The 27,710-nt window shown below is 41.0% G+C and overlaps 2 protein-coding genes across 2 annotated transcripts; both read right to left on the bottom strand.

Moving 5' to 3' along the window:
- Positions 1-27,710, bottom strand: LOC138981196 (lim and transglutaminase domain protein ltd-1-like). The gene is made up of 11 exons (XM_070354039.1): positions 27,374-27,710; positions 21,651-21,780; positions 18,957-19,070; positions 13,105-13,334; positions 11,977-12,198; positions 11,189-11,418; positions 9,662-10,362; positions 9,337-9,496; positions 8,360-8,646; positions 5,969-6,154; positions 1-2,549 (listed from the first exon to the last, which is right to left on the bottom strand). Exons 2-11 carry the CDS (start codon positions 21,690-21,692, stop codon positions 2,499-2,501), a joined length of 2,223 nt encoding a protein of 740 aa, XP_070210140.1. The 5' UTR covers positions 21,693-21,780; positions 27,374-27,710; the 3' UTR covers positions 1-2,498.
- LOC138949423 (putative beta-lactamase HcpC) lies at positions 308-1,204 on the bottom strand. The gene has a single exon (XM_070321286.1). The coding sequence runs from the start codon at positions 1,202-1,204 to the stop codon at positions 308-310; it is 897 nt and encodes a 298-aa protein (XP_070177387.1).

Here is a 27,710-nt window from a genome sequence, read left to right as displayed (position 1 = left end):
TACAATGGCACATGCAATCAACATGTATACTGACATTCCGTGGAAGAAAGGTACAGATCATGTATCAATACAAAAATCGATTTTAAACATCTCATAATAATATTAAAAACAAATTGTACGCGCAAAATCAAAATGGACGGTCTATCTGATCACAGTATCATATTTAATTGTGCTGAAGTAAAGCGACGAAGCGAAATTAAACATGCAAAGATGCCTTCATGTGTGAACCAACATCTGAACCATCACAGATCTGTCCAAGCTTTAATACGAAATGAGAGCATCCTCCCACTTGAACACACACCAGAAATCAACAGCCTGGTTGCGTTCTGGAGAGCATCCTCCCAATTGAACACAGCCTGGTTGCGTTCTGGAGAGCATCCTCCCAATTGAACACAGCCTGGTTGCGTTCTGGAGAGCATCCTCCCAATTGAACACAGCCTGGTTGCGTTCTGGAGAGCATCCTCCCAATTGAACACAGCCTGGTTACGTTCTGGAGAGCATCCTCCCAATTGAACACAGCCTGGTTGCGTTCTGGAGAGCATCCTCCCAATTGAACACAGCCTGGATGCGTTCTGGAGAGCATCCTCCCGATCCCAATTGAACACAGCCTGGTTGCGTTCTGGAGAGCATCCTTCCAATTGAACACAGCCTGGTTGCGTTCTGGAGAGCATCCTCCCAATTTAACACAGCCTGGATGCGTTCTGGAGAGCATCCTCCCAATTGAACACAGCCTGGTTGCGTTCTGGAGAGCATCCTCCCAATTGAACACAGCCTGGATGCGTTCTGGAGAGCATCCTCCCAATTGAACACAGCCTGGTTGCGTTCTGGAGAGCATCCTCCCAATTGAACACAGCCTGGTTGCGTTCTGGAGAGCATCCTCCCAATTGAACACAGCCTGGTTGCGTTCTGGAGAGCATCCTCCCAATTGAACACAGCCTGGTTGCGTTCTGGAGAGCATCCTCCCAATTGAACACAGCCTGGATGCGTTCTGGAGAGCATCCTCCCAATTGAACACAGCCTGGATGCGTTCTGGAGAGCATCCTCCCAATTGAACACAGCCTGGTTGCGTTCTGGAGAGCATCCTCCCAATTGAACACAGCCTGGTTGCGTTCTGGAGAGCATCCTCCCAATTGAACACAGCCTGGCTGCGTTCTGAAGAGCATCCTCCCAATTGAACACAGCCTGGCTGCGTTCTGGAGAGCATCCTCCCAATTGAACACAGCCTGGTTGCGTTCTGTGCAGAGTGGAGATTTTCTGCTGAAATAATTTCGCGTGTTGACACTGGTAACGAAATCAATTCAACAACAAAATCCCACTCCGCCCTTCATAGAAAGTAGTTAGACTCTTGAATTTTAGTACTGTTCTAGTTGAAGGATGCTCTTATCTCATGTAAAAGTCTGGACAGACCTGTTGTGGCTATATAACAATAATATTTAATTAGAAGGAAGGTACCTTTGAATACCCGTCGCGATATAACCTTCGTGGTTGAAAACGACGTTAAACACCAAATAAAGAAAGAAAGAACCTTTGAATATTACGAATCAATTATCACAGATTAGGCTTGGATATATCACAGTTACATGATTAGACAGTCGCCTTGTGTCCCACATTTATGTACAAAGAAAGACAGAAGAATTTGAGTTGAATGAAATTCGGTCGTTTAAGGCTATCTCTTCAGTCTTCTTCTTCTCGATCTCTTCAGTGAATGCACCAAAGCTTTTGCAATAATGTATACGATAAGCTTTGATAAAATCCTGCAAGTATTAAAAAAAAGAGGTATTCACAAGGAAGCCTCCGTGGTTTGTGCGTGTGTGTTTCTCTCTGTGTGTGTGTCAGTGTGTGTGTGTGTGTGTGTGTGTGTGTGTGTGTGTGTGTGTGTGTGTGTGTGTGTGCGTGCGTGCGTACGTGCGTGCGTGCGCACGTGCGTGTGTTGGTGTGTATGTGTGTGTATGTGTGTGTATCCATCTGTCTATCTGTCGGTCTGTCATTTTAATTTTTCCTCCGCTGTTTTCTCTTTTGACGAGGTTTTTCTCCGTGTCCTGCGATGAACCCTGTGCGCAGGAGTTGAGGCTCGTTCGCTATGCAAGATAACGTTTCTCGGCTACAAACCGAATTGTTCGTTGAGATCCATTTGGTAGTAATGGTGATGGCTCAGGGGGTGGTGATATTAAACTCATCAATCGCAGCATTTTTTTAGGGTCTTATGTTGTCTTGTGACATCTTTGGAAAGGTTTTCTGTAGCTTTTCAGTCGTAAACACGAAAAGTCTTGGCTAAATATATATGTTTGTTGTTCGTTCAAATTGACTCCAACAATATTTGTGAATATGTCAATACTGCTTTAACGAATGTGCCTGTATTTTACTCTCATTTGCGTAAAGATCGTAAGTGGGCTATACCACCTAGGACAGAAACATTATTACTATGGCACAGTACGTTTCCGTAGTCACTGTATTGGAAAAGAAATAACTGCAGATATAGCAACATCGATGAATTTATGTTATGTATTTCCGTTTTGATCTCTCTTCCCTTCTGCGATGATATTGGAGCTCTGAAAATAAAGGAACAGAATATGTCAGTATAATTCATTGTACTTATACATACATTCTGAGTTAAATTTGTTCATCTTCATATGTTCATGAACGTGTGTATTAAAAAGAAGAAGAACTAAAAATAATCGGCATTTCAACAATACACTTCGATTATTATCCGCAAAATCAATCATTCTCATCAAGTTGTAAAAGAGTCCTGGACAACTGAACAGAATCTTCTTAAAATGTACAAAGTCGCCATTGAAAACCATCCTTGGAAAGTGTGCCGTAGCATAAACTTCAACCGTATATTCACTTATTGATTTCCACCGATAGTTAAAGTGATATTATCCACGGAGAAAGGCGACATGAAGCGATTTCTTTCGCCTTGAAACTTACACATGTCGTTGCAATCATTTAGATTTAAACTTATACAAAGTATATTCCTAGTTGCAGAAGGGAAACTCTAAATTTCAGCTGTTTCTTTCACAGCATTGATCTTTTACAAAGTAAATTCTTCACGCTAGGAAGAAATGACGGGTAAAAATCGACGGTTGCAGACTCGTCAGAGTTAACAACAAAAAATCTCTCATCGCCCTACTTCGCAGCACTACCGTAAGAAAGGCGTGGAATTCAAACACACATCTATATAGACTGTAAGTTTGCCTACACAATAACATAAACATTTAACCTACTCAGCAAGAAGGTGCTATAAAAAAAAATGTATGGTTTTAACAAACGGCTACGTTTCTGTTTGCGGACAATGTAACTTTAAAGCAACACTGAACATAATTTCGGTGTCCAAAATTTGTTTGATCACGACTTGATCTGCTGGATACACGTAATGTTCAACGCCTGATGTTGACCTCAATAAAAACTGTTCCATGGTCTTATTTATGGACGCCGGTTGTCAGCGGTGAGAATTCATGGTTGGGCACAAATTAAGCCTTTCAGTCAGGGATTCGTAGTATTTGCCGTGCGAAGACAATAGTAAACGATGCATGCATGGTTCGAATACATGTGCTACGTGACCATGGCAACTACATGTACTTCAGATGACTATCAACTCTCTGTATACTCGCAATATGTCTCAACAGTCTCGGTTTGTAATTGCATGTAAGATCTATTATCCCTTTTTCTGCAGGAAGATGATTACAAACAGTTAAGTATTCAAATCATGACTGCCCCGTGTCATATTATTAAAACCCGAAGGCCGAACTCTGTAATTGTCGATGTGCCTTGTTGCAGTGTCTTGATGGAGTAAGTCCTTTAAAACCTACAATGCGCTCTGCGGTAATTTTCTTTAGCTGAGGACGGAATGTTCCTCTTTTGAAATTATATCTCCTTTACTCTTGATACGGTTCGTGTGGGACTGTGTTTGGGTTGTCTGTTGGTTGGTTCTAATATGTTGTGTCAGTAACTAGATTAATATGCATCACACATGCATATATTTTTTATGAATTTTCTTCTTTTATTCTTTTATAGTTATTAATTAATGACCTATATGTGCTAATGACTAATTTAATTTCCTTTGTTGGATCAATAAAATGTTATGAGTTATGAGTTATGAGTTATTTCTCATTCAAGATCAGTTGTCTGTGTGTATTTGACATCGTTTTTTGGTGGGGATCGACCAGATGCACTCGCATTCATGCATCATATGACAGTATCATAATTGTTTTCTATGTCCCGAGAACTAGGTAGGCCTACCCACAGACACACACTGATCATGCAAGTTGTCTCCTTGGCAAGCAACATAGCAACATAGAACACTTTAATATCTCAAGACGAGAAACTCAGGTGTGGTGTATCGCAGCAAAAATATACTATTACGGCAAGCCCTAACACTGTCAGGCTAAAACGTGTGTGCAAATCATCCAGACACTCCAAAATCAGTTTAAAGGGTCGGTAATTGGCAAACAATCGTGACAGTTTTAAAAGCTAAAATTATTTGCCGTTCTTTCAAAGTGTGTGACAATTTACAGCTATGTCTTCCAAAAGTCAACCTCTGCCATGGAAACAGCGACCTCAAGTCAACACAGGGTCGTATAATGTTCTCCCACCGTGAGAAAAAAAGGCTGAAGAGTAATTGTTAGGAGAAATACGCATTGTTTGATGAACAGCTCTGTATCTCTAAAGTGTGCTGTGCAAACTAACTTCCATTTTTAATTTGTCCCCGTGTCAAACGACTGAACTCACTTTGTTGTGAATGGGCGCTTCGTGAGTCACACAGAGAACTCATTGTATGACTGGATCGGGATTTGCACGCATGATTTTGAGGACAGGGACTGACTGTGTGTCGGTGGGCAAATGCATGTGTCCAGTTTTAATCCTTTCATTCAAGAACAATTTGTTTAAAAAATTGTTTAAACAGGACAAAGGAATAGCGCGTTCTTTCAATCTAATTTCATCTTCACTGAAATATATTTTGTCGTTTCATGTCAATAAGATATCCCGCTTCCTCTTCCTCCTCCTCCTCCTCCTCCTCCTCCTCCTCATCATCATCATCATCATCATCATCATCATCATCATCATCATCATCATCATCATCATCATCATCAACAGCAACATTCGACACCATGTTATTATTTGCACCCTTTCTTTTTACTAGGAAAACGTGAGTATGTACTATTTGTACTGCTACGTCTTCTTGTAGCCTGATTCCGTAAAAAGGATAAATCACTCCTTAAAGAGTCTGCACGTATATATATTAAGCCTAAATACACTGTCTTCAGGCCTTGCAGAAGATTCCCTGCCTGCTGTTCACGCGCTTAATGCATGAAAAACAGGCACCAACAAACATGTACACAACAAAACGTTTGAAACGGCCCAGCACCGGAAGTTTAACACACAATAAAGTCTTATATGCTAAACCTCACTTCAGCTGTCGATGCCTGAGACAGTCTGAACTATTTTCAAGGGCAATATCATCAGCGTTAAAAAAAATAAAAATTGGTTTCCGGTATGCGATACTGTCGTCTTTATATTTCATGAATATTTTGCAATGCAGAGTTTCTGCTATTTATTGAAACAGCATTAAATTAAAAAGCTAAAGTACCACTGACAGAAGCATCTTTGTCATCGTTGTCGTCGTTATAGCCGACTTCTGAAACCATTCTCATTCTCGTGAATGCTACCATCTACACACTCGTACATCACTCCTGCAAGGCTATCATAAACGTCATAAACGTTACCATCATCATAATCATCATCATCATCGTCGTCGTCGTCGTCGTTAGTCTTCGTCGTTGTCATACGTCAATACCACCACCACCACCATCATCTTCATCATCATCATTCATCATCATTCATCATCATTCATCATCATCATCATCATCATCATCATCATCATCATCATCATCATCACCACCAATATCACAACCACCATCGTCATCAACACCAATATTGCCACCACCACCACATTCGCTCAGTGACTAACCCAAACGTAGAAAGTCCCTGCCCCCGCCGACACCTGACGGACAAGGTCCTTGTTGCAGTTCTTCAGATGGGTATTCGCCCTCCTCATGCTGTAGGGCTTCATGTGAACCGTGTCGAACTCCCTGATACGTCGGATGATGCTCTCGCGGCCCTGTCGCCTAAGCAACGCCTGGATGTACTCCCATTGCTGGCGGAGAAAGAGTAAGGATGTTCTAGTTACAGCATAGCGCTCAAATTGTTGTGGTGGATGTGACTGCAAAGGAGCGAAGTCATTCTTTCGCAAACTATCCTTATCCTTTAGCAATGACTGGGTTTATTCCCAGCGCTAGGTTAGAGTGAATGGGTCGGAGTATGTCACTTCAAATGTAATAATGTGAAAATGAAGGGTTCACATGCAGTGAACGTAAATAGTTCAGTCAGTCTTAATTCGATAGTCTTAATTCAAATGTGTGGACCATTGCGAGAAATTCAGGATGACTGTTAATGTTACAAAGAAGACGCATCTGCTTTTCCTCAATTCTCAGACGATATGTGACCCTCCACCACGAAATGAGTCGCATGTCATCTCGCGCGGTTCTGCGCTAGGCTTAATATAAGTCCGGGGAGTGTCTGGTAACAGTGTGAGGGTCACCTTAGTCACAGGCTTATAACTCAAACAATTTTTGCTCTTTTCTAAAACGGTTTTCACCACTGGATAGAGCATAAAAAACTATGTAGGAAAATGTAAAAATATGAAAATCATGTGTAGCCAAGTGCACTTCGCTACCCTAAACACTCTAATCATCGCATAGCGAAACAGTATTGTGTACAGTACAAACGGGATCACCCACCCCATAGCAGACGATACGATGATGCGCGCGCACCTTGCTGGCGCAAATTCTAATAAAATACCTTTCTTTATATATCTACCTAACTTCTATCTTTCAAAGTCCCTTTTATCTTTGATATTGTCCTAATTATATTTAGGTTTGCATAGAAGTCACTGATTAGGCTGGATGGCTGCATATTATTGTGTTATTTACGATAATGCTTCGAACTGACCAAAGCGTCACTTTGACCTTGACCGGTTTTCATGTATCGTCGAGAGAAATTGATTCTCACAAACTCATCTTTGTCTTTTCAATCATTGTTTTGTCATTTTTGTATCACTATTACATATCCCGTACCTCTGTTGCATATGATTTTAGTTTGTTTATAAGGATTTGGTTGTGATGAGTGATGCTTGGTTTCTCTGCAAAGATTGCTAATTTATGCAGACAGGTACTCGCGCCGGAATTTAGCCGATTCCATTTACTTTCGGACTTTGCCGCTTCGTACTAAGTCACTGCATAATTTTCCCCCAAGTAACGCATATCATGATGTTTGTCTAGGGTTCTTCTTTTTATCTGTATAATTTATGAGTTTGTCCATTATTCCAGTTTAGAGAGTTTTGTAATTTTCCGCACTGAAGTTGGTTCAGTGCCTTCACTAGGACCATTGTTTTTGTATCCTACTAAATAAATATAAGATTTTACGAAATGTTATTTATTGTAACGGAAAGCTAAAGGTCGTAGCTTTAATTTGATGTATTGTTTGTTAGGATTGGTTATGTATTTGTTTAAATAACGTAGGGTAAAACATGTGTAAGAAACACAGATTCCGTGTTTCTGGCCGTATTCAGGCGATTTTTATTCTCGCCGGGAGGCGCTTTCGATGCAGTCCGCGCCGGGGCTATAAGTATAGGCCGAACACCGGCATAAGTATGAAGTATGCCTTAGCGTATCACCAATTCTTGTCCCAAATAGAAATATTTTCTGAGAGGACGTTAACTCCCCCCCCTTTAGTTCGCATAAGTATGCATTCGCTCCTAGCAGCTGAACACGGCACTACACTTGCTTCGCTGTCTACGGGTTTCGCCTTCGGCCTCTACGCTTACTTGCATTGTTTTCTTGAATAAAAAGTTGAAACAAGACGCTTGGACTTGGGCTTCGATCCTACTACCTTCCACTCCTCCACTACACATGCAAAGGTGACATGCGACTCATTCCGTGGTGGAGGGTCACATATTTAAAGGGGATCGGGAAGGAGGAAGAACGAAGAAAAAGCAACGTTAGTTATACATTTATTTTGGTTAAAGACTTCTTTTTCTTGGAAGAAATATTTTAGTCATGATGAACCATAGATTCTTTCAGAATCCTTCTGTATGGGTGACGCAATCCTAGAAATTCAAAACAGATTTTGTCAGGGAAAGTTTTAGAAACAAAAGAATGAATCAAACAAGCACACCACCATTGCACACACACACACACACACACACACACACACACACACACACACACACACACACACACACACACACACACACACACATTCACACACAAACACTCACACAAACACACACACACACACTGACCTTCAGCTGCTTCTCTTTCTCTCCCAGCAGTAGGTAGGTGGCCTTCATCACACTGTGCACGAGAGGCCTGGGTCTCTGGTAGCTGTGGATCTCAGAAACCGTGGGCTGCCTCAGCTCCAGGATCTTGTGCATGTAGAGCTTGAGGCGCCGCAACAAGCTGCGCAAGGACTCGGCCTCCCGGTACGTCTCACTCTCGTAGAGCTTCCTAGACACTGTCGACTTGTTGGCGGCGTCCACAGCCTTCTCCAGGGCGTCCAGGTCGCGCTCCTTGATGGCGGCTTTGAGGGCTGTGCAAAGAGAAAGAGATGTTTGGTTGATTTGATCATCACTAATCATGTGTCTTAATCCCCCAAAAGCGGCGTTTGGCTGCCTAAATGCCGGGGTTAAAAAACGCTCATAAACGTAAAAACGCACTCGTGCAAAAAACACGAGTGTACGTGGGAGTTTCGGCCCGTGAACGCAAAAGAAGAATAATGTATTTAATAGGTCACAGCTACATGTAAAGAAGTTAAGCAGAATAAGTCTTTCAATCAATCGGCTGATTTGTCGATGCACTTCGAGTCGTACAACAACGGTCATAAACAAAGAGTATTGATTGTTACTTGAGAATGCGCAGTACATGTAATTCGTACAATGTAAGGCCCCTACCATGTGAGGACACCTCTCACGAAGGGACTCCTTCTGTTGTCCGTTTGTCTTTTAACTATACCAAAATATACCACATCTCATCGCATAAGCAGTTTTGATACTCATACGAGGTCAATCTTTTCAAAACGAGGCGAAGAAAGTAGTATCGCGCTGCCGATCGGCTTCAACCTGCGATCGGGACGAACAACTAACTCTAATGTGTACGTGTACGTTTAAAACCCTGACAGAGTTATTTCCGGAAAACGTCTATAATAATTAAGCCGAAACAGCATATGACGACCATGCCTTCATTTCCGAAATGACTAGTGTTATGATTTTTTTAAAGTCACCTTTCTCGTGTAGAGAGAGGAGTTTACGTCTGGCCTTGGTGAGATCGCCATCATCGGGCAGGCGAGCGCGTTCAAAGTTTTCGATGGCCTCTTCCAGTCTCTGTATGTCCCCGCTCTCCGTGGCCGCCCTCAGTTCTGTTCGAAGTTCGTCTTCGTCTGTCTGAGAGTGATACACGAACATCGTAAAATTCTTACTGGTTTTGACGGTGAACAAAAGATAAAAAAGAACTGATGCAGCACTGATAATAGAATGGCATGTCTTTTGGCTCTACTTCAATTGTGTTTGTTTTTAAAATGATAACTACCAAACCAAAATTCAGCTTACCTCAGGCTTCGCTTTGTGACTTCTATCTGTTGTACTTCTATCTGTTGTACTTCCATCCGTCTCATCCCTGCCGTGCGTTAACAGGTAGTTAACAATGTTGTCGTAGGAGCCGCTAGACCCTTCCTGCCGCGCGTTCACCTGCAGCGCGTACTCCGGGTTCTGCGCATGCTCGGGCACCGTGACGGTGATGGTGACGTCATCGCCGGAGCGGTCGTTGGTGACGTAAGACGAGAGGTCCTGATAACTGACGTCCTGGTGAAGCAGGCGGGTCTGCAGGTCCAGCTTAGTACGGCACTTGAACTGGATCTTGACGATCTCGCCCTGCCGCACAACCATGATGCCCTTGACCTGGGAGGGTTTGGTCAGCCCCATGTCCTCCGCCATCTTGTTGTAGCCGAAGCCGATCTTGGGGTTGTCCGGGTAGGGCTGCACGTCTTTCAGCACGTCGTCACACACCAGCCGGAAGGACGCCAGGTGAGTCCGGTAGTTGGCGCTCCCGCTGACCTTGACCTTGAAGATGCCTTGCACGGGGAAGCGCACGCGCAGGGATTTATCATTCTGCGTGCCATGCTGGATGACGTAGCGGTCCAGCTGCAGGGACTTAGGCAGCTGCTCCTTGGAGTTCTTCTCGTCCATCAGCAGCGTGTAGTCCAGATCCGCGTCCACGTTCTCCGAGTGCTGGAAGCTAATGTCGCACTTTCCTTTGAAAAGATAATTGAAAAGAACAAGCAGGGTGTCATATTTGTTCTGATATGATTGATCCAATGGATACGTAATTCTACTTTACATAACACGATTTGAAGGCCACACTCGAGCTTGACTGAATATTGCCCTTTTAATCCACCTACGAATCAATATAACAAAAATATCAGCTACTTTTCAGAAAACTGTTCGAGACAAAGCAAGGCATGTAGGTTTTATGAATTAATTTCTCAACTTCTTTTTTGAATGAATTTCTTAATAGCCACTAGTGGGGTTTTTAAGAAAGTAATTCATCAAAAAATCCTTACTCACGACAACAAACAGACCCCCCGCGGGTTAGGGGGAAGAATTTACCCGATGCTCCCCAGCATGTCGTAAGAGGCGACTGACGGATTCTTTTTCTCCTTGTATAGAATATAGTCAATTTTTGTGAAGATTTTAGTCAAGCAGTATGTAAGAAATGTTAAGTCCTTTGTACTGGAAACTTGCATTCTCCCAGTAAGGTAATACATTGTACTACGTTGCAAGCCCCTGGAGCAAATTTTTGATTAGTGCTTTTGTGAACAAGAAACAATTGACAAGTGGCTCTATCCCATCTCCCACCTTTCCCCGTTGCGATATAACCTTCGTGGTTGAAAACGACGTTAAACACAAAATAAAGAAAGAAAGAAAAAAAAAACAAAGAGTCAAGTTGCTGAATTTGAGTCAGTGTCCAAGTGGAGGGATGGTCTTATCCCCATGTAAAAGCCCGGCCAGATCTGAGATGGTGAACCGAACACGAGAAGGTGTGTGCCTTAAATGATGAATCCCTCCCCAAGATCTCACCTTTCTCTGAGTGCAGTATGGCAGCATGTTGAGAGGTCAGCTTAAATCCAGAGTCGAAGTAGTTGAAGGAGAAGTAAGGCACGTTGAGGTACTTGTCCATGGACCAGGGGGACTTGAGCAGCTGCCACTCCGCCCGCTGGGCTCGGCAGAAGTAGATGAACTGGTCAGGGTCCGTCAGGAACCAGAAGTCCTCCTGTCTGTTCACCGTTTTGCCTTCGGATGCTTTCTCTCTGAGGGAAATGAGGGGTAATTGTGAACGTCCATGTTGTCGCTGTCGTTGTATTCATCATCATCATCATCATCATCATCATCATCATCATCATCATCATCATCATCAGCATTGTTATCGTCGTCGTCGTCATCGTCGTCGTGGATTCATCATCATTGATTCCTCGTCGTGAATGAGTCACAATCACCTCAACATAGGTTTCTCACCATCACAATTATTGATTCATCTACTTATCATCCTATTAAATCATCACAATCTTCATAACCAATATTTGGTAATTACCACCATAATCATGGGCTTGCCAGGCGGGGGTTTGAGGGCCAAGGTCCCAAAGATGCTTTTGAAATCTAGCATTTGAAAGGGGTATTTTGGATCTCTCCTTGAGAAAAGAAATGGTACATTTGCCGGGTAAGAGAAGGAGGAGGGGCTTCCGGAACCGATGAAACCCTCTCAGATCTATTTTAGACTCAAGACTCAAAATGCCATGCAGTGTCGGGCGGTTGCAGCCATGCGGTGTCCAAATTGCTCTCAAATCCACCCCTGAACAACTACGACTCACTTTTGCCTCACAGCTTGACCTCCCTCTTCCACCTTGGTCCAGCCGCCCTTGTTGAAGCCGGCCAGTCCGACCAGGGCCCAGAAGACGTGCACCAGTCGCCACGACCCGTCCACGTGCACAGCTGTCCACGCGCTGTTCACTTCGGACATCTCCTGATCTCCTACCTCGTACGACGCTGCCTTGCCCGAACCTCGGATAATCACGCACGGGATCCTGGCAGCTCTGTGAAACATGGAATAAGTGCATGTATATTATGTATTTCATGTATATTATTCATTTCATGTATATTATTTATTTCATGTATATTATTTATTTCATGTATACTATTTATTACATGTATATTTTTTATTTCATGTATATTATTTATTTCATGTATACTATTTATTACATGTATATTTTTTATTTCATGTATATTATTTATTTCATGTATACTATTTATTACATGTATATTTTTTATAATTTACATGTGTATATTATATCATTAAAACGGGGGTTCTCTTTATTAGGGGGAAAGGTTCCATTGTATATTATTTGTTCTTCCTGCTCTTCTTTCGTACGTTTATTTTTGTGTCGTTTTCTTTCCTTCCTTACTTGTGCAATCTGTAAGGCAATCAATCAGGCCATTGTTCAGTCATTCCTTCGACAAATACCTCGCTTCTTGATTCCTATTATTAATTATACTGGTTGTCTTCAATCAATCAATCAATCAATCAATCAATCAATCGCATCGGCAAGTCAGTCAGTCAGTTATCGATCAATCAATCAAATGATTTATCCATTAATGGATCGATCAACCAGTCCACCAATCTATCCAACAATTCATCACTCAATCAAGCCAATCAAACAACCATTACCAAAATATATTAATGATAAGGCCAAAAAAAAATAGGTCTGTTTACGGTAACCCGACCGACCCTAGTTTTTTCGCGCGACCCTAAACTTTTTTTGGGCATTTGGGGAAAGAAAAAAAAAATCTTGGTTTTTTTTGCCAAAATAACGTAAAAATATGGTTTTTTGGAAAAAAAAAATAATAAAAAAAAAAAATTAATCCCGACCTACCGACCCTATTTTTTTGGCCTATGTTACCGTAAACAGACCTATTTTTTTTTTTGGCCTAATAAAACAAACCTGCAGAGCAGGGCAAAGAAAGCTGTGTATGAACCATCCCCTTGCTTGATAGTCTTCATGTATCCTTCAGGAGTGTTGGCATCCTTGACCTTGGAGGAGTATGACCTCTCCATGATCTCCTGCGCGGCCAGCCAGGAATAGATGGCCCTGACCTTTTGCACGTCATTGCGCGCGTCTTGTGTCACGAAGTCGATGAGCGCTTTGTAGTTACTCAGTAAGGATGCAGGGGCCTGAGGGGGTAGGGGGCAGATTTAGGTGAGTTTATCATTGTTATTAACAAATATGTGTTTACAACAGAAAGAAAATCGTACAAAAACAAATGTACAAAAGAGTTAGACCATGCACGTCCCAAAATCACGATTCAAACAGGAAAGGTTGGTGAATGGAATATTACATTTAAAGCAAAGCGAAAAACATTCGCAGATCTTCGTGTCAACAGTTTTTAAAGAAAAAACACTCAATATACCGTCAAATTCAGAAGAAATAGAGAGAAAATTAAAAGATGAACGGCATTAATGTAATATATCAACTGCTTCAGGTATCTAATAAATATAAAAATGAAAACAATTGTCTGGTTGTTTTCTGTTCAATTTTTTGCTGAAATAATTAAGCAAAACAAATTCCTCTCTGCACAGAAAAGCAGGTTAAGCTTTCCGTTTTGGACAAATGGAAGGGTGCTTTTATTCAACTTAAAGACTGGACAAAACTGTGGAGGTTGTGGTGGGTAACATGATCGTTTACACGGAAAGACAGCTATCTTTAACATATTTTCTATTTGCACCCCCTCTCCTCCTCCTCCTCCCCCCCCCCCCCTAATCAATCCCTTCGGCGTCAAATCAACCAGCGGCTGCTCCAAGACACGCAAGAGGCTAATTATCATAATTACTCTTTTGACCGCATCGAACAAAAGCCGACTCGCAGCACAGTTGCGCCCTGTGTACCACATGTAATCTAAAAACCAGCAAGGCACTCCTGTTCAATGAGAAAATCAACTGCAACCGTGATTTGGAACCCACCGTGGGGATCGAATCATTCCACTTTTCTAAATGTTTGAATGCACCCGAGGCACTGCGCATTAGATCATATACACCTGACAATTTACCTATATACAAGAGAGAACTATTTACCTGAATTGACAAAGGGCGCAGAGCATATTATTGGGAGGGAAGCAAGGGGAGGGCTGTGGGTAGGTGTTGACAGACTTAATAGTAAGGTTCACAATTCAAGGGGGTGGATTGGGGGTGGAGGAATCTAAGTAGGTGTATGAAAGGTCCTAAAATACCTGAAGGAATAAAAACGGTTCGATCGAAGTAGTCGTGCATTTTAAGACTCCTCGATAACTCGAAGAATATACATGATTGTGGTGGTATGAGGGTGACGATTGAGGCGTTTAGCTGGCTCAATAACAACTTGAAGAATACAGGGTTTGTGGAGGGGGTTGGATCGGTGGTGTTTTTTTTTTAAGGCCTTTAAATGACAACGGGGAAGGGGGTGGTGGGGGGCGGGTCGGGCGGGAGTGGAGTGGTGAAAGGGATAATTGTTTAAATGGTGTTCCCTCTCTTTAAAGACCTCTAAAAATGTGAGAAATGTAGGTTTCAACAGAGAGGGAGTCTTACGAGTGAGGTTAATTTAGTGCCACTATGGAGACGTCTGAGAAATGTAGGTTTCAACAGAGAGGGAGTCTTACGAGTGAGGTTAATTTAGTGCCACTATGGAGACGTCTGAGAAATGTAGGTTTCAACAGAGAGGGAGTCTTACGAGTGAGGTTAATTTAATGCCACTATGAAGACGTCTGAGAAATGTAGGTTTCAACAGAGAGGGAGTCTTACGAGTGAGGTTAATTTAGTGCCACTATGGAGACGTCTGAGAAATGTAGGTTTCAACAGAGAGGGAGTCTTACGAGTGAGGTTAATTTAGTGCCACTATGGAGACGTCTCAGAAATGTAGGTTTCAACAGAGAGGGAGTCTTACGAGTGAGGTTAATTTAGTGCCACTATGGAGACGTCTGAGAAATGTAGGTTTCAACAGAGAGGGAGTCTTACGAGTGAGGTTAATTTAATGCCACTATGAAGACGTCTGAGAAATGTAGGTTTCAACAGAGAGGGAGTCTTACGAGTGAGGTTAATTTAGTGCCACTATGGAGACGTCTGAGAAATGTAGGTTTCAACAGAGAGGGAGTCTTACGAGTGAGGTTAATTTAATGCCACTATGAAGACGTCTGAGAAATGTAGGTTTCAACAGAGAGGGAGTCTTACGAGTGAGGTTAATTTAGTGCCACTATGGAGACGTCTGAGAAATGTAGGTTTCAACAGAGAGGGAGTCTTACGAGTGAGGTTAATTTAGTGCCACTATGGAGACGTCTGAGAAATGTAGGTTTCAACAGAGAGGGAGTCTTACGAGTGAGGTTAATTTAGTGCCACTATGGAGACGTCTGAGAAAAAGAAGTCGTATAGTAAAGGAAGTCGTATAATGGAGAGTTTTAAAACAGATATTCCGCTGTAATATCTAACAGAAAACAGAGATATGGGGGGGGGGGGGGGGTAGGAGTTGGAGGTGGAGGTTCTTTTAAAGGATCCCATGCTAAGCTAAGCAAAAATTAGGGAATGGGGTGGGTGGGATGGTTGAAGGTAAAGCTGTTAAAAGGTTGTATTTTGACTTGAAGAAAAAAATGGTACTTTGAAAGTAGATAGAAGTTGTGAAAGGGATCATTATCCGAACCTACAATGAGTAATACTTCTAAACGAAACAGAATAAACACTTCACTGTATGGTCGAAATGGAAAGCTAGGGCGTGGACCGAAAAGAATTTTTTTTATAAAGAGGGAAAATAACCAGGAAAGACATATTACATGTACCAACAAAACATTTATGACGAAGTGTGTGAATAGGCACTGTGACCTTACTACATTATAACGTATAACAGGGTGGCACCACGAATAGAGACTGCAGAAAGTTCTATACAGTATCAGGTATATGAATGGAAAGAGGACGGGGTGAACGACGAGGGGGGCGGGGGGGTGGGGGTGGGGGGTAAAGAACACCGTTATTGTGGGGTCGATCTCTGGTATTTGGAGAAGGGAACACAGGCACATGATGTTGGTCGTGGATACAGCAACAGATAGGAAACTCCCTACGAACCCATTTTATCACCCGCAGGTATGTCTGGTGCCTGTGGTACGAAAGAGTTCTATCTTTAACTCAAAGTAAACAGTGGTCGAAAACTCAACCTAAACATTCTCCATGACATATACGTTTGTGCGATTTCTAACTGGTTCAACTCCTTATTTAGTTAGTTAGTTAGTTAGTTCGTTAGTGAGTTATTTATTTATTCATTTATTTATCTATCTATTTATTCATTAATGTATAAATATATAAACTAATTATTTCAATTAACTACATGTATTTAACTAATAAATTAATGAATAAATAAAATAATTAATAACTCAATAAATTAATGTATCAATTTAGTTGTCATCAACTCTTTTACTCTGATTTAGTTGTGTATGTTTACTTCGTGTGTTTTACCTATAGTTTCTTATTTTATTGATTTATGTGATGTTTTTTTGTTTGTTTCTTGCTTGCTTCCTTTTTTACTGTCTTTCTTTTCTGTTTTCTTTCTGTTCTGTTATCTTGCTTTCTGTCTATCTGTCTCTTTCTGTCTTTTCTGTTCTTTAATTCATGCTTTCCTTCTTTCTGTCATTTTTATATTTAGTCAAGTTTTGTTATATTTAGTCAAGTTTTGACTAAATATTTTAACATCGAGGGGGAATCGAAACGAGGGTCGTGGTGTATGTGCGTGTGTCTGTGTGTGTGTCTGTGTGTGTGTGTGTGTGTGTGTGTGTGTAGAGCGATTCAGACTAAACTACTGGACCGATCTTTATGAAATTTTACATGAGAGTTCCTGGGTATGAAATCCCCGAACGTTTTTTTCAGTTTTTGGATAAATGTCTTTGATGACGTCATATCCGGCTTTTCGTGAAAGTTGAGGCGGCACTGTCACGCCCTCATTTTTCAACCAAATTGGTTGAAATTTTGGTCAAGTAATGTTCGACGAAGCCCGGACTTCGGTATTGCATTTCAGCTTGGTGGCTTAAAAATTAATTAATGACTTTGGTCATTAAAATCTGAAAATTGTAAAAAAAAAAACAAATTTATAAAACGATTCAAATTTACGTTTATCTTATTCTCCATCATTTGCTGATTCCAAAAACATATAAATCTGTTATATTCGGATTAAAAACAAGCTCTGAAAATTAAATATATAAAAATTATTATCAAAATTAAATTGTCGAAATCAATTTAAAAACACTTTCATCTTATTCCTTGTCGGTTCCTGATTCCAAAAACATATAGATATGATATGTTTGGATTAAAAACACGCTCAGAAAGTTAAAACAAAGAGAGGTACAGAAAAGCGTGCTATCCTTCTTAGCGCAACTACTACCCCGCTCTTCTTGTCAATTTCACTGCCTTTGCCATGAGCGGTGGACTGACGATGCTACGAGTATACGGTCTTGCTGAAAAATGGCATTGCGTTCAGTTTCATTCTGTGAGTTCGACAGCTACTTGACTAAATATTGTATTTTCGCCTTACGCGACTTGTTGTTCTTTCTTTCCCTTTCTATCGAGATCTTGTCGCGCCAAAGCCAGCAATCTGGATGCTAGCGACGTACCCTACAGATACAGACAGAGATCTTTCTTTGTTTATTTGTTTCTTTCTTTGTTTCTTTCTTTTTTCTCATTTTTTGTTTCTTTCTTTGCTTGTGATACGACAGTGTTGCAAGTCTCATTGAAGTACCTAAACGAGTGTTAAGGTCCGATCCGTCCTCTTCAAAAACTATTTCTTACATACTATTTAACTTGAGAAGTTCAGGAACAAGTGCAGAGATATGGTTTCGAGCATTCCAGGTGCAACTTTGAGTGGGTAGGGTTTTTTTACGCTTAGTTACAACCATTTGATTTGGTCCTACGTTCTTATCTGAACTCTCTGGCATGATATCAGTCATACGGCATGTATTTTTTTGACTAAGGTTTCATGTGCATGTTTACTGTCATAGCGCCAATCTTTGCACAGAAAATAAGTATTAAAAAAAACTGCATTCACACATGTAAATATGCAGTATGTGCTGCTCACTGAAACTTGAATTGAAAAAAAATTGACAAGGAGCCAATGTAATCACGAAGAAAAATAGACAGGCTCAAGAAAAAGGAGAAAGAGAGAGAAAAGGGCTATGACAGGCAGACAGGGGAGACCAAAGGGTGAAGGGGGCGGGGGGGATAAGGTGAGGGGTGAGACCGAGTTAGTTCCTCTTCTTCTTCTTCGTTCATGGGCTGAAACTCCAACGGTGTTTACGTGTATGACCGTTTTGAACCCGCCATTTATGCAGCCATACGCCGCTTTCGGGGGAGGCATGCTTGGTATTTTTGTGTTTCTATAACCCACCGAACTCTGATATGGATTACAGGATCTGTTTCGTGCGCACTTGATCTTGTGCTTGCGTGTACACACGAAGGGAGATAAGGCATTAGCAGGTATGCACACAAGTTGACCTGGGAGATCGGAAAAATCTCCACCCTTAACCGACCAGGCGCGGTGGGCGAGCTAGTGCCAAAAACCAACGGTGAAAATAAATGGCACAACTTTGAGTCATATTCACTTCCAAACACAATACCGGGAGACACGTATCAGTTATCTTGGACGAAAAACATGTCACCCTCAAGGATTTTGGGTTGAGAATGTGTATGAATGGTTTTCGGCAATTGTATCAGTGATTGTATATTATTGGCACAATACGCACTACGCTGAAAATTCACGAACTGTGGAAAACTACGCTTATGGCACATTTCACTTACGCGTTTGACGTTGGCATCGATGCTGGCGCAGTCTGCTTCTTTGAACACTTTCTCCTTGCGATCTCGGGGTGGCTTTGTAGGAGGGTACCCATTCTCTGCGTCGGGCACATCGATCTGTATGCAAAAATCATTGAACCAATCATTCATTCAACCAATCATTTATTCAACCAATCATTCATTCAACCAATCATTTATTCAACCAATCATTCATTCAACCAATCATTCATTCAACCAATCAAAAATCCAAAAACCGATAGAGACCTAACGTTCCGAAATCATTAATATAAATAAAAGCAAGAATAGTAAGGTACTGGAACGTTTTAATTGTTTTTAGTCTTATTTTGTTAAAATGAAAACGTTTCAGTAACTTATCATTCTTATTTTTTGTATCAATCAATCAATCAATCAATCAATCAACCAACCAATTCATTAATCAATTAATCAAGCAAGCAAGCAATCATCAATTATCAAAAATAGGAAAGCTAAGTTTATGTAACGTTTAAATTGTTTAAAAAAAACAACCACCCGTTACATTCATTAGAAGCTCGATCTGTCAATGCTTAGATTCGACAAACAAGATACAACAGATATAATAATGAAAGGGTGATCTTCTTCTTCTTCTGCGTGCATGGGCTGAAACTCCCACGTACACTCGTAGTTTTATGCACGAGTGGGATTTTACGTGTACATGCCCATTTTTTACCCCGCTATTTGTCACCTGGACGCACACCAAAAATCAACAGCTTTCTGTGCAGAGAGGAAATTTTAATTTCTTGAAAAGCCACTGGTGTGATGGCCTTTTCACAGGTAAAAGCCTGACCAGCCGAATCGTTTGCACGGCCGGTGCCTTCCGAAGGTGATACATGGAGCTTCCAACAACCAGTCAGAAAATCAGCATTGTACTGTATGGGAATATATGTTTTTCGACTATTTTGTATCGATATGGCCAAGAAACGATTGATCAATTAACAGTTCAGTTGATATTTCCGCAGTCTAAATCCTGTCATCCCAAAAAGTGAGTCATGAGAAACAGGACTGACTATTATACTAATGGCTGCATGAATAAATGAATGAATAAATGAATGAATGAATGAATAAATGAATAAATGAATATATGAATGTATGAATGAATGAATGAATGAATGAACGAACGAACGAACGAACGAACGAACGAACGAACAAAAGAACGAACGAACGGCCTAACACACACCCCAAAGAATAACAACAAATAAAAGGTTGGTTGTGTTGACTTAATAAGCGCAAATCGACAAAATTGCCCATTGACACAAAATTAAAAAAATCGATTTATTCTGGTTCCACAAAAAATAGGCCTTTCAAAAATCAATTCCGTAAATCAACCGCATTGTCACCAGAGATCGAGGGTACAGAATCACCAAGGCTACAATTACGAGACGGAATCTATGCATTAAAGGAACATTCTTTCTCGTGTAGGTGATAATGTCAATCACAACAAATCTGATTGGACTTGTACAAGTGATACGAACGTTCTTCCACTTAGACAAATACCAAAACTCCACACCCTGGCTGTTTCCTGTGCCAAGTTGGATACTTTTAACAAATTAATTTTATAACTGACACCAGTGGTCAACATATATTTCATTCAGCAGAAAAGTCAAACTTCGCAGTGGCACAGAATGCTTCGAGTGTTGTTGTTTTTTTTATTGTTTTTTTTTACCTCGGCTGCATGCACACTGCCTGAACCGGCCTTCCTTTATACCTCTCTATCTTTTTTTCTTTTTTCGAGGGGAGCATCCTTCATTGGCATTTTTCTCAATAAAAATCACAAAACAACAACTCTCAGCTGCCAGGCTATTGATTTTTGGAATGTGCATAAATTAAAAAATTCTGTTGTTGTTGTTGTTGTTGTTGTTGTTGTTGTTGTTATTGTTGTTGCCCTTACCCCATGTAAAAGCCTGGACAGATTGGTGACGGCTTGCGTGAATGCTTACATGAGAGGGAACGTATCTTTAAACAAGCATTACAGAAAACACAAGAGTAAGGTCGGGAAAAAAAAGTCGGATTTGGCAGCAAATAAATCATGCAATGTCTCTAAGTTTGCTTTCTAGCAATCGCAAACTAAAAATTTATACGTGCACTTGAAAATACCAATCTCCAAGCAACAACGACAACGTTTGTGCAGGCTTCGGAAACAAGGTCATAGTCAATGTAGTGGTTGAGATCTCAAACTGAGTGCTAGTGGTGCAACAGACGGTTGGATTCAATTTAAATGTATGTAAACCAGAGTGGTTTCTCTTTAAACAAAATAATAAAACAGGGAGAGGGACAGAGACAGAGAAAGATCTTGGTGTTTATAATTAGGTGATGTTCATGTCTACCTTGCGTTAAAAAAAAAGGCTCTGTTTGTATGGCCTTTTTCCTACCCTTACAAAACACGAGCAAGTTATGTCCTTTTAAAAATCATAATCTGTGCATATGCATACACACTCGCACACACGCACTGAGACACACACACACACTGAGACACACACACACACACACACAAACACACACACACACACACACTCACTCACCTAACAGACTCTAATATATAATGAACACACATACTCGTCGCGATATAACCTTCGTGGTTGAAAACGACGTTAAACACCAAATAAAGAAAGAAAGAACACACATACAACCAGACAAACGGTATTGTGCAGAACGAAGACTTACAGGTTCAATGCGCTCCTCTCCTTTGCTGGCACCACATCCCATGATGCTTTGTCAGCCTCGATTTCGTCTCTTGCGCAGCACGTGCTGCCGTGGTTGCTATTACGTCACTTATTCAACGTAAAAACGAGCACTGAAGAATGAAAGAAAATTACTATGTATTAATATTTGGATCTGACAACATTCAAGATTTGTATTCCTGAGAATATATGAGATGAAGTAAATGCGGTCCTTACGGTCATTCATGAGTACTGGACACAGACACACGAAGACAGACCCGAAGAGATTGATGACAGACAGACAGACAGACAGACACAGACACAGACAAACACACACACACACACACACACACACACACACACACACACACACACACACACACACACAACCTTGATAGAATTAAATCGGGAAATCAAAATGTCCGTGATAAGACACATTTAAATGACAGTTTTGCTGTGCTTCTCAGATTCAGAGTACAAAAAAAGAAGAACAAAGAGTAAAACACAAAAATCATGTCAATTCGCAATTATTTTTGACAAAGCGTCCACTAAGAAGTGTGATTTAATATTTTCCTATGGAAAAGCCTCGGGTAGTGCCAGAATGTACACAAAACAAATAAAAATTAAATAAACAAATAATCACTCTTGAATAGCTGACCTGGTCTCCATAACACCAATACATTACCCATCATCAAACACACGTGCAGCATTGCATTCGAGCTTTTAATTTTCTGTGCACATATTAAAGATTTCATTGAGACGGCTTCCACGGGTCTAAGGATTTAACTGGGATCAAATAGAAAAGAGTGTTGCGCAGCTGCCTTGTGATTTGGTCATTTTCATGAACCTGTGTTATGCTGAGTGCTTACCTTCAAAGTTAAAAACAGACTCGCCATAACACAATATAAAACAACCATAAAAAGAAATAAAATAAAAACAACACCTACTGCATTAGCTCATCAATCTTACGAACAAGGTCTCCAAGACGCGTTTGTTGTTTTCAAACATTCAGACAGTTCAACAGAATACAAAGCAATCGAGATCAATAATCTGAGAAAGCAAAAGGGATGTGCACACTCTAAATCCAGACGACATAGGCAACAGAAGTAAGTGAGAGTTATGCCGAACCAATCTCCTGGCATCTGAGAGAATAACAAGCATGGCAATGCCGACAAGCAACTTTTTATCCTCAAAATAAATAATGTCCCAGTATCCCGATGTGTGAATGTTTAGAATTCTATCTGTATTGCTTTTATTTCTTGGTTTTAGACCGTTGGCAGTGTTATCTGTTTCGTATTACGTTTTAACAGCATTAGTATGCCCCCTCCTCCTCCTCCCCCCCCCCTCCCTTCCACCCCAGAGGAGGAAAATAAGGGGCAGATAATTCAGAATTGTCTGCTGTCTCTTGCCCACTGACTAAACACTATCTCACAACAACAAAAATCCAATTGTTTGTGGCATACGGTGCGGAAAAATATGCCCTTTTTGAAAGTGCAATTCTATCTCAAATAAACAGTCTTGTAGCAAAGATCTACGACAAACTTCACGCCGCGTGTAGCCATCAGTTTCCTTTGACGAGCAGCATAAGTTTTGCCTTCTGGGAAATCAAAGACGCCATAGCACAGTCGAATGCACCAGTTGCACTAGTTCATAGGATACCAGTCTACACAAAACACTCATTAGGCGTGTCTAAATAATTTCTTTTGTTACGCTTGGGCTGCAGACACGATAGATGACTAATTCGTCACAAGACGGCAACAAAAACGTGTCTTTGTTATGTAAGTGAATACTGTTTACACATGCTATTAATCATATGATATATCAACAGCAGTGCATATACGCAGTTTGACTTTGAAAGGCCGGATCCTTTCTTTTGTTCGGAGGTGAACGTGTTAGAGGCACCCACGCACGCACATCGACTGAGGGGACTTTTTAGAAGAGCTGACAGAAGTCAAACATCAACCACCTAGTTGTACATTGAATATGGTGTTCTTTCTTTGCTCTTTGCAATTATTTTTTTTAATTATAGTTTGTACCTTCATGGACAAGCACGCAATACCCAAGCACCTCGTTGTACATTGAATAAGTTGTTCGTTCTTCGCTCTTTGCAACGATTTGTTTCGTTTCCCCCTAGATAGACGCACAAGCAATTCGCAAACATCAACCACCTTGTTATACATTGAATATGGTGACCTTTCTTTGCTCTTTACAATGATTTGTTTCGTTTCCCTCTTCATAGACGCACAAGCAATTCGCAAACATCAACCACCTAGTCATTCATTAAATAAGTTGTTCTTTCTCTGCTCTCTACAATGATTTTTTTTAAACAAAGTTTCTACCTTCATAATTATACACACAGACAATACGCAAGTATCAAGCACCTGGTTGTACATTGAATAAGTTGTTCTTTCTTTGCACTTTCAAGTGATTTCTTGTTTTCCCCTTCATAGACGAATAACTCAATTACGCATTCAATGAATATATACCGGCACGGTTGGCCTAGTGGTAAGGCGTCCGCCCTGTGATCGGGAGGTCGTGGGTTCGAACCCCGGCCGGGTCATACCTAAGACTTTAAAATTGGCAATCTAGTGGCTGCTCCGCCTGGCGTCTGGCATTATGGGGTTAGTGCTAGGACTGGTTGGTCCGGTGTCAGAATAATGTGACTGGGTGGGACATGAAGCCTGTGCTGCGACTTCTGTCTTGTGTGTGGCGCACGTTATATGTCAAAGCAGCACCGCCCTGATATGGCCCTTCGTGGTCGGCTGGGCGTTAAGCAAACAAACAAACAAACAAAAAATTCAATGAATAGCTCGTTCATTACACGTTCAGATTTTTTTCTCAGCAGAAAAGCATCTCGAAGTAGGTGCATTTGTGGGTTTCACATGTTTACTGATCTAGCCACAAACAGAGCATGTTGGCCTGCAAACAAACAAACAGAGAGACCAACAATATATCAAGGCAGACAAATAACGAATATGTTAAATTGGGTCGATTATTTCTGATGCTAACAAACATGTCACAGCCACGCTCAGAGTATTCCTACCAGACACAAGTCCATCTTTTCTTCTCTGCCATGAAAACAGGGTTTCCCCAAACATAACATACACTGCGTAGCAACCGTACGTTCTGTTGTGCTGCCGCTGGTTTTCCGTGTGATGACAAACATCACAGCAGCATGCAATAAAAAAAGCTAATCATTGCGACTCTGCGAGCTTAAAGATCGTTGAATTCTATTTGTCAAGAGCATAATGACCATCTCACAATGAAAAATCAGTCAACGAGGAAGTTGTGCTGTAAGGAAATGTAGCATACAAGGTCAACAAGTTAAAATACAATGAAGGACGAAATGTATAAGAAGTTGTATGCAAAAGTAGGTGAGGTCGCCCTATATCGGGTATGTTCTCAGGGCACCCCATAGCGCGCGTCCCTGCGTCCTATTTACGCACTAGAAGCCGAAAACACGTACTAGAAATATATGGAGGGGGTCCCTGGACGCACTAGATTTTAAAAGAGCGGGTCCTAGGACGCAATAAATTTTCTTTATCGTGCGTACCGTAGATATCATTTTCAGACTGCAATCGACACTTCGCAGTACAATATACGTGACCACAATGTTTTAGAAGTACACTGGGACTGCTTGGCTTTTGGACCCTTGGGACCCTATAAAATACTGCAGTGGGGGTCCATGGACCCTCTAACATTTAAAAGTGGAGGTCCCGGGACGCACTAGGAGGGGCGTCCGTGGGGAGCCCTGGTTCTTAAGCATAGTGGACATGTAGATATCATTTTCAGACTGCAATCGACACTTCGCAGTACAATATACGTGACCACAATGTTTTAGAAGTACACCCTCTCCTTACGCTCTTTTAAGGAAAGACATTCTTGTTTTCACGTTGATTTCATTAAAGGTACCAGGTTTGGTATACCGACAATAGTTATTTCGTTTCTGGTTAAATAATCAAGATTTTTTTGTGTTTTGTACTGTTATGATTGCAGACAAAGTTTTATTTTAGATACAGCAAACAGGCTCTCGCTTCTAAAGAAGGCATAGAAACAGACAAAATTGTTTTTTCAAACAAGCAAGCAGCCATTTTCCAATTTGTTACTTCTCACAATCTCTTTTGCTATTCCAGGCACCTTACGCTTAACAAGTTCTGCAGATAAATTATATGATTGGTTCTATATGAGTTCACTCCATGGCCCCTATATCGTGCATATGATATTACAATTCTAATATAGGGCCCCCTCCCTTAATGTATCGTACTGATAATCCTTAGTGTACTCGAAACGATACAGTACAGAAAAACATAAGCGGGAAGTCTTATGCTGAATAGCCAGCCATTCATATGCAGAAACACATATAACTGTTACGTGAGCTGTGGTGTGCCACTCAAGAGTAAAGAACAGTTCAAAATAAACCGACTTTGGAACAAACAAACAAGTCGCGTAAGGCAAAATTACTACATTTAGTCAAGCTGTGGAACTCACAGAATGAAACTGAACGCACTGCATTTTTTCACAATGACCGTAGTCCGCCGCTTGTGCATAACGGAGTAAAACTGACGAGCCTGTTCAGCGCGGTAGTGGTTTCGCTGTGCTGCATAGCACGCTTTTCTGTACCTCTTTTCGTTTTAACTTTCTGAGCGTGTTTTTAATTCAAACATATCATATCTATAAGTTTTTGGAATCAGGAACCGACAAGGAATAAGATGAAATTGTTTTTAAATCGATTTCGGAAATTTAATTTTGATCATAATTTTTATATTTTCAATTTTCAGAGCTTGTTTTTAATCCAAATATAACATATTTATATGTTTTTGGAATCAGGAAATGATGTAGGATAAGATAAACGTAAATTTGGATCGTTTTATATAAAAAAAAGTTATTACAATTTTCAGATTTTTAATGACCAAAGTCATTAATTAATTTTTAAGCCACCAAGCTGAAATGCAATACCGAAGTCCGGCCTTCGTCGAAAATTGCTTTACAAAAATTTCAATCAATTTGATTGAAAAATGAGGGTGTGACAGTGCCGCCTCAACTTTTACAAAAAGCCGGATATGACGTCATCAAAAGTATTTATCGAAAAAAAGAAAACATATCCGGGGATATCATTCCCAGGAACTCTCATGTCAAATTTCATAAAGATCGGTCCAGTAGTTTGGTCTGAATCGCTCTACACACACACACACGCACAGACACAGACACAGACACACACACATACACCACGACCCTCGTCTCGATTCCCCCTCTATGTTAAAACATTTAGTCAAAACTTGACTAAATGTAACAAAAAGAGTGATTTGGTGGGTGTGTTCATGTCTGTGTGATTGTTAGTTCTTACATACATGTGTGTGTGTGTGTGTGTGTGTGTGTGTGTGTGTGTGTGTGCGTGCGTGTGTGTGTGTGCGTGTGTTTGTACGTGTGTGTGTGCGTGCGTGCGTGTGTATCTGTGTGTGTATGCGGTGAAGGTGTGTGTGTGTTCGTGTGTTTCAGTGTGTTTGTGCGTAAAACACTCGACAATTTCGGTTTAAGATATCACCCAGACTTCTTACTGCGTTAGTACGCAAACGCGACCAGTTCGAAACGTGCAAAATCACTCAAAACATGAGACAAGCGGTATATAGGTCACACCGGTGCTTCGGTAAATTGAAACACCAAGAGATCAAAACCTACTGCATTTGAGATTGTCAAAACAGGAAGACACAGACTGATACACTATCTCACCTCAAAGATATCAGTCGACGTGTAAAAGCAGCCAATTCACAGAAGAATCGATCAATCACTACATAGCCATTCCTCGTAAAATCACTGCCTGGAACATTGTACATCACAGATGATTACCGCTTTGTTAACGCCTGGTAATTATTCCGTCCATAAAAACATATTGGTTACATCACAGTGTCACTCCGACAGGGCACGCCTTTGCAAACCGATAGCACAAAAGTCTCCCCCGATCGCTTTATCAATAGCACAAACTGCAGAATGAGAGCATTGAGAATGCCACTCTATACTCCCGGCTCGCGTGAACATTCTCCCACACTTCGCGCTCTTCAGACACTAT

The sequence above is a fragment of the Littorina saxatilis genome, linkage group LG1, assembly GCF_037325665.1.
Source record: "Littorina saxatilis isolate snail1 linkage group LG1, US_GU_Lsax_2.0, whole genome shotgun sequence".
In the NCBI taxonomy this organism is placed as follows: domain Eukaryota; kingdom Metazoa; phylum Mollusca; class Gastropoda; order Littorinimorpha; family Littorinidae; genus Littorina; species Littorina saxatilis.
This window is presented reverse-complemented; position numbering and strand designations above follow the sequence as displayed.

Excerpts from the sequence above, each read along its gene's own strand:
- LOC138949423 (XM_070321286.1), bottom strand. The coding sequence starts at position 1,204 with ATGCTCTCCAGAACGCAGCCAGGCTGTGTTCAATTGGGAGGATGCTCT.
- LOC138981196 (XM_070354039.1), bottom strand. The coding sequence starts at position 21,692 with ATGGGATGTGGTGCCAGCAAAGGAGAGGAGCGCATTGAACCT. Across the intron at positions 11,419-11,976 it reads GGTCAAGCTGTGAGGCAAAA|AGAGAAAGCATCCGAAGGCA; the intron begins GTGAGTCGTAGT and ends CATTTCCCTCAG. Across the intron at positions 9,497-9,661 it reads GTCACAAAGCGAAGCCTGAG|ACAGACGAAGACGAACTTCG; the intron begins GTAAGCTGAATT and ends TATCACTCTCAG.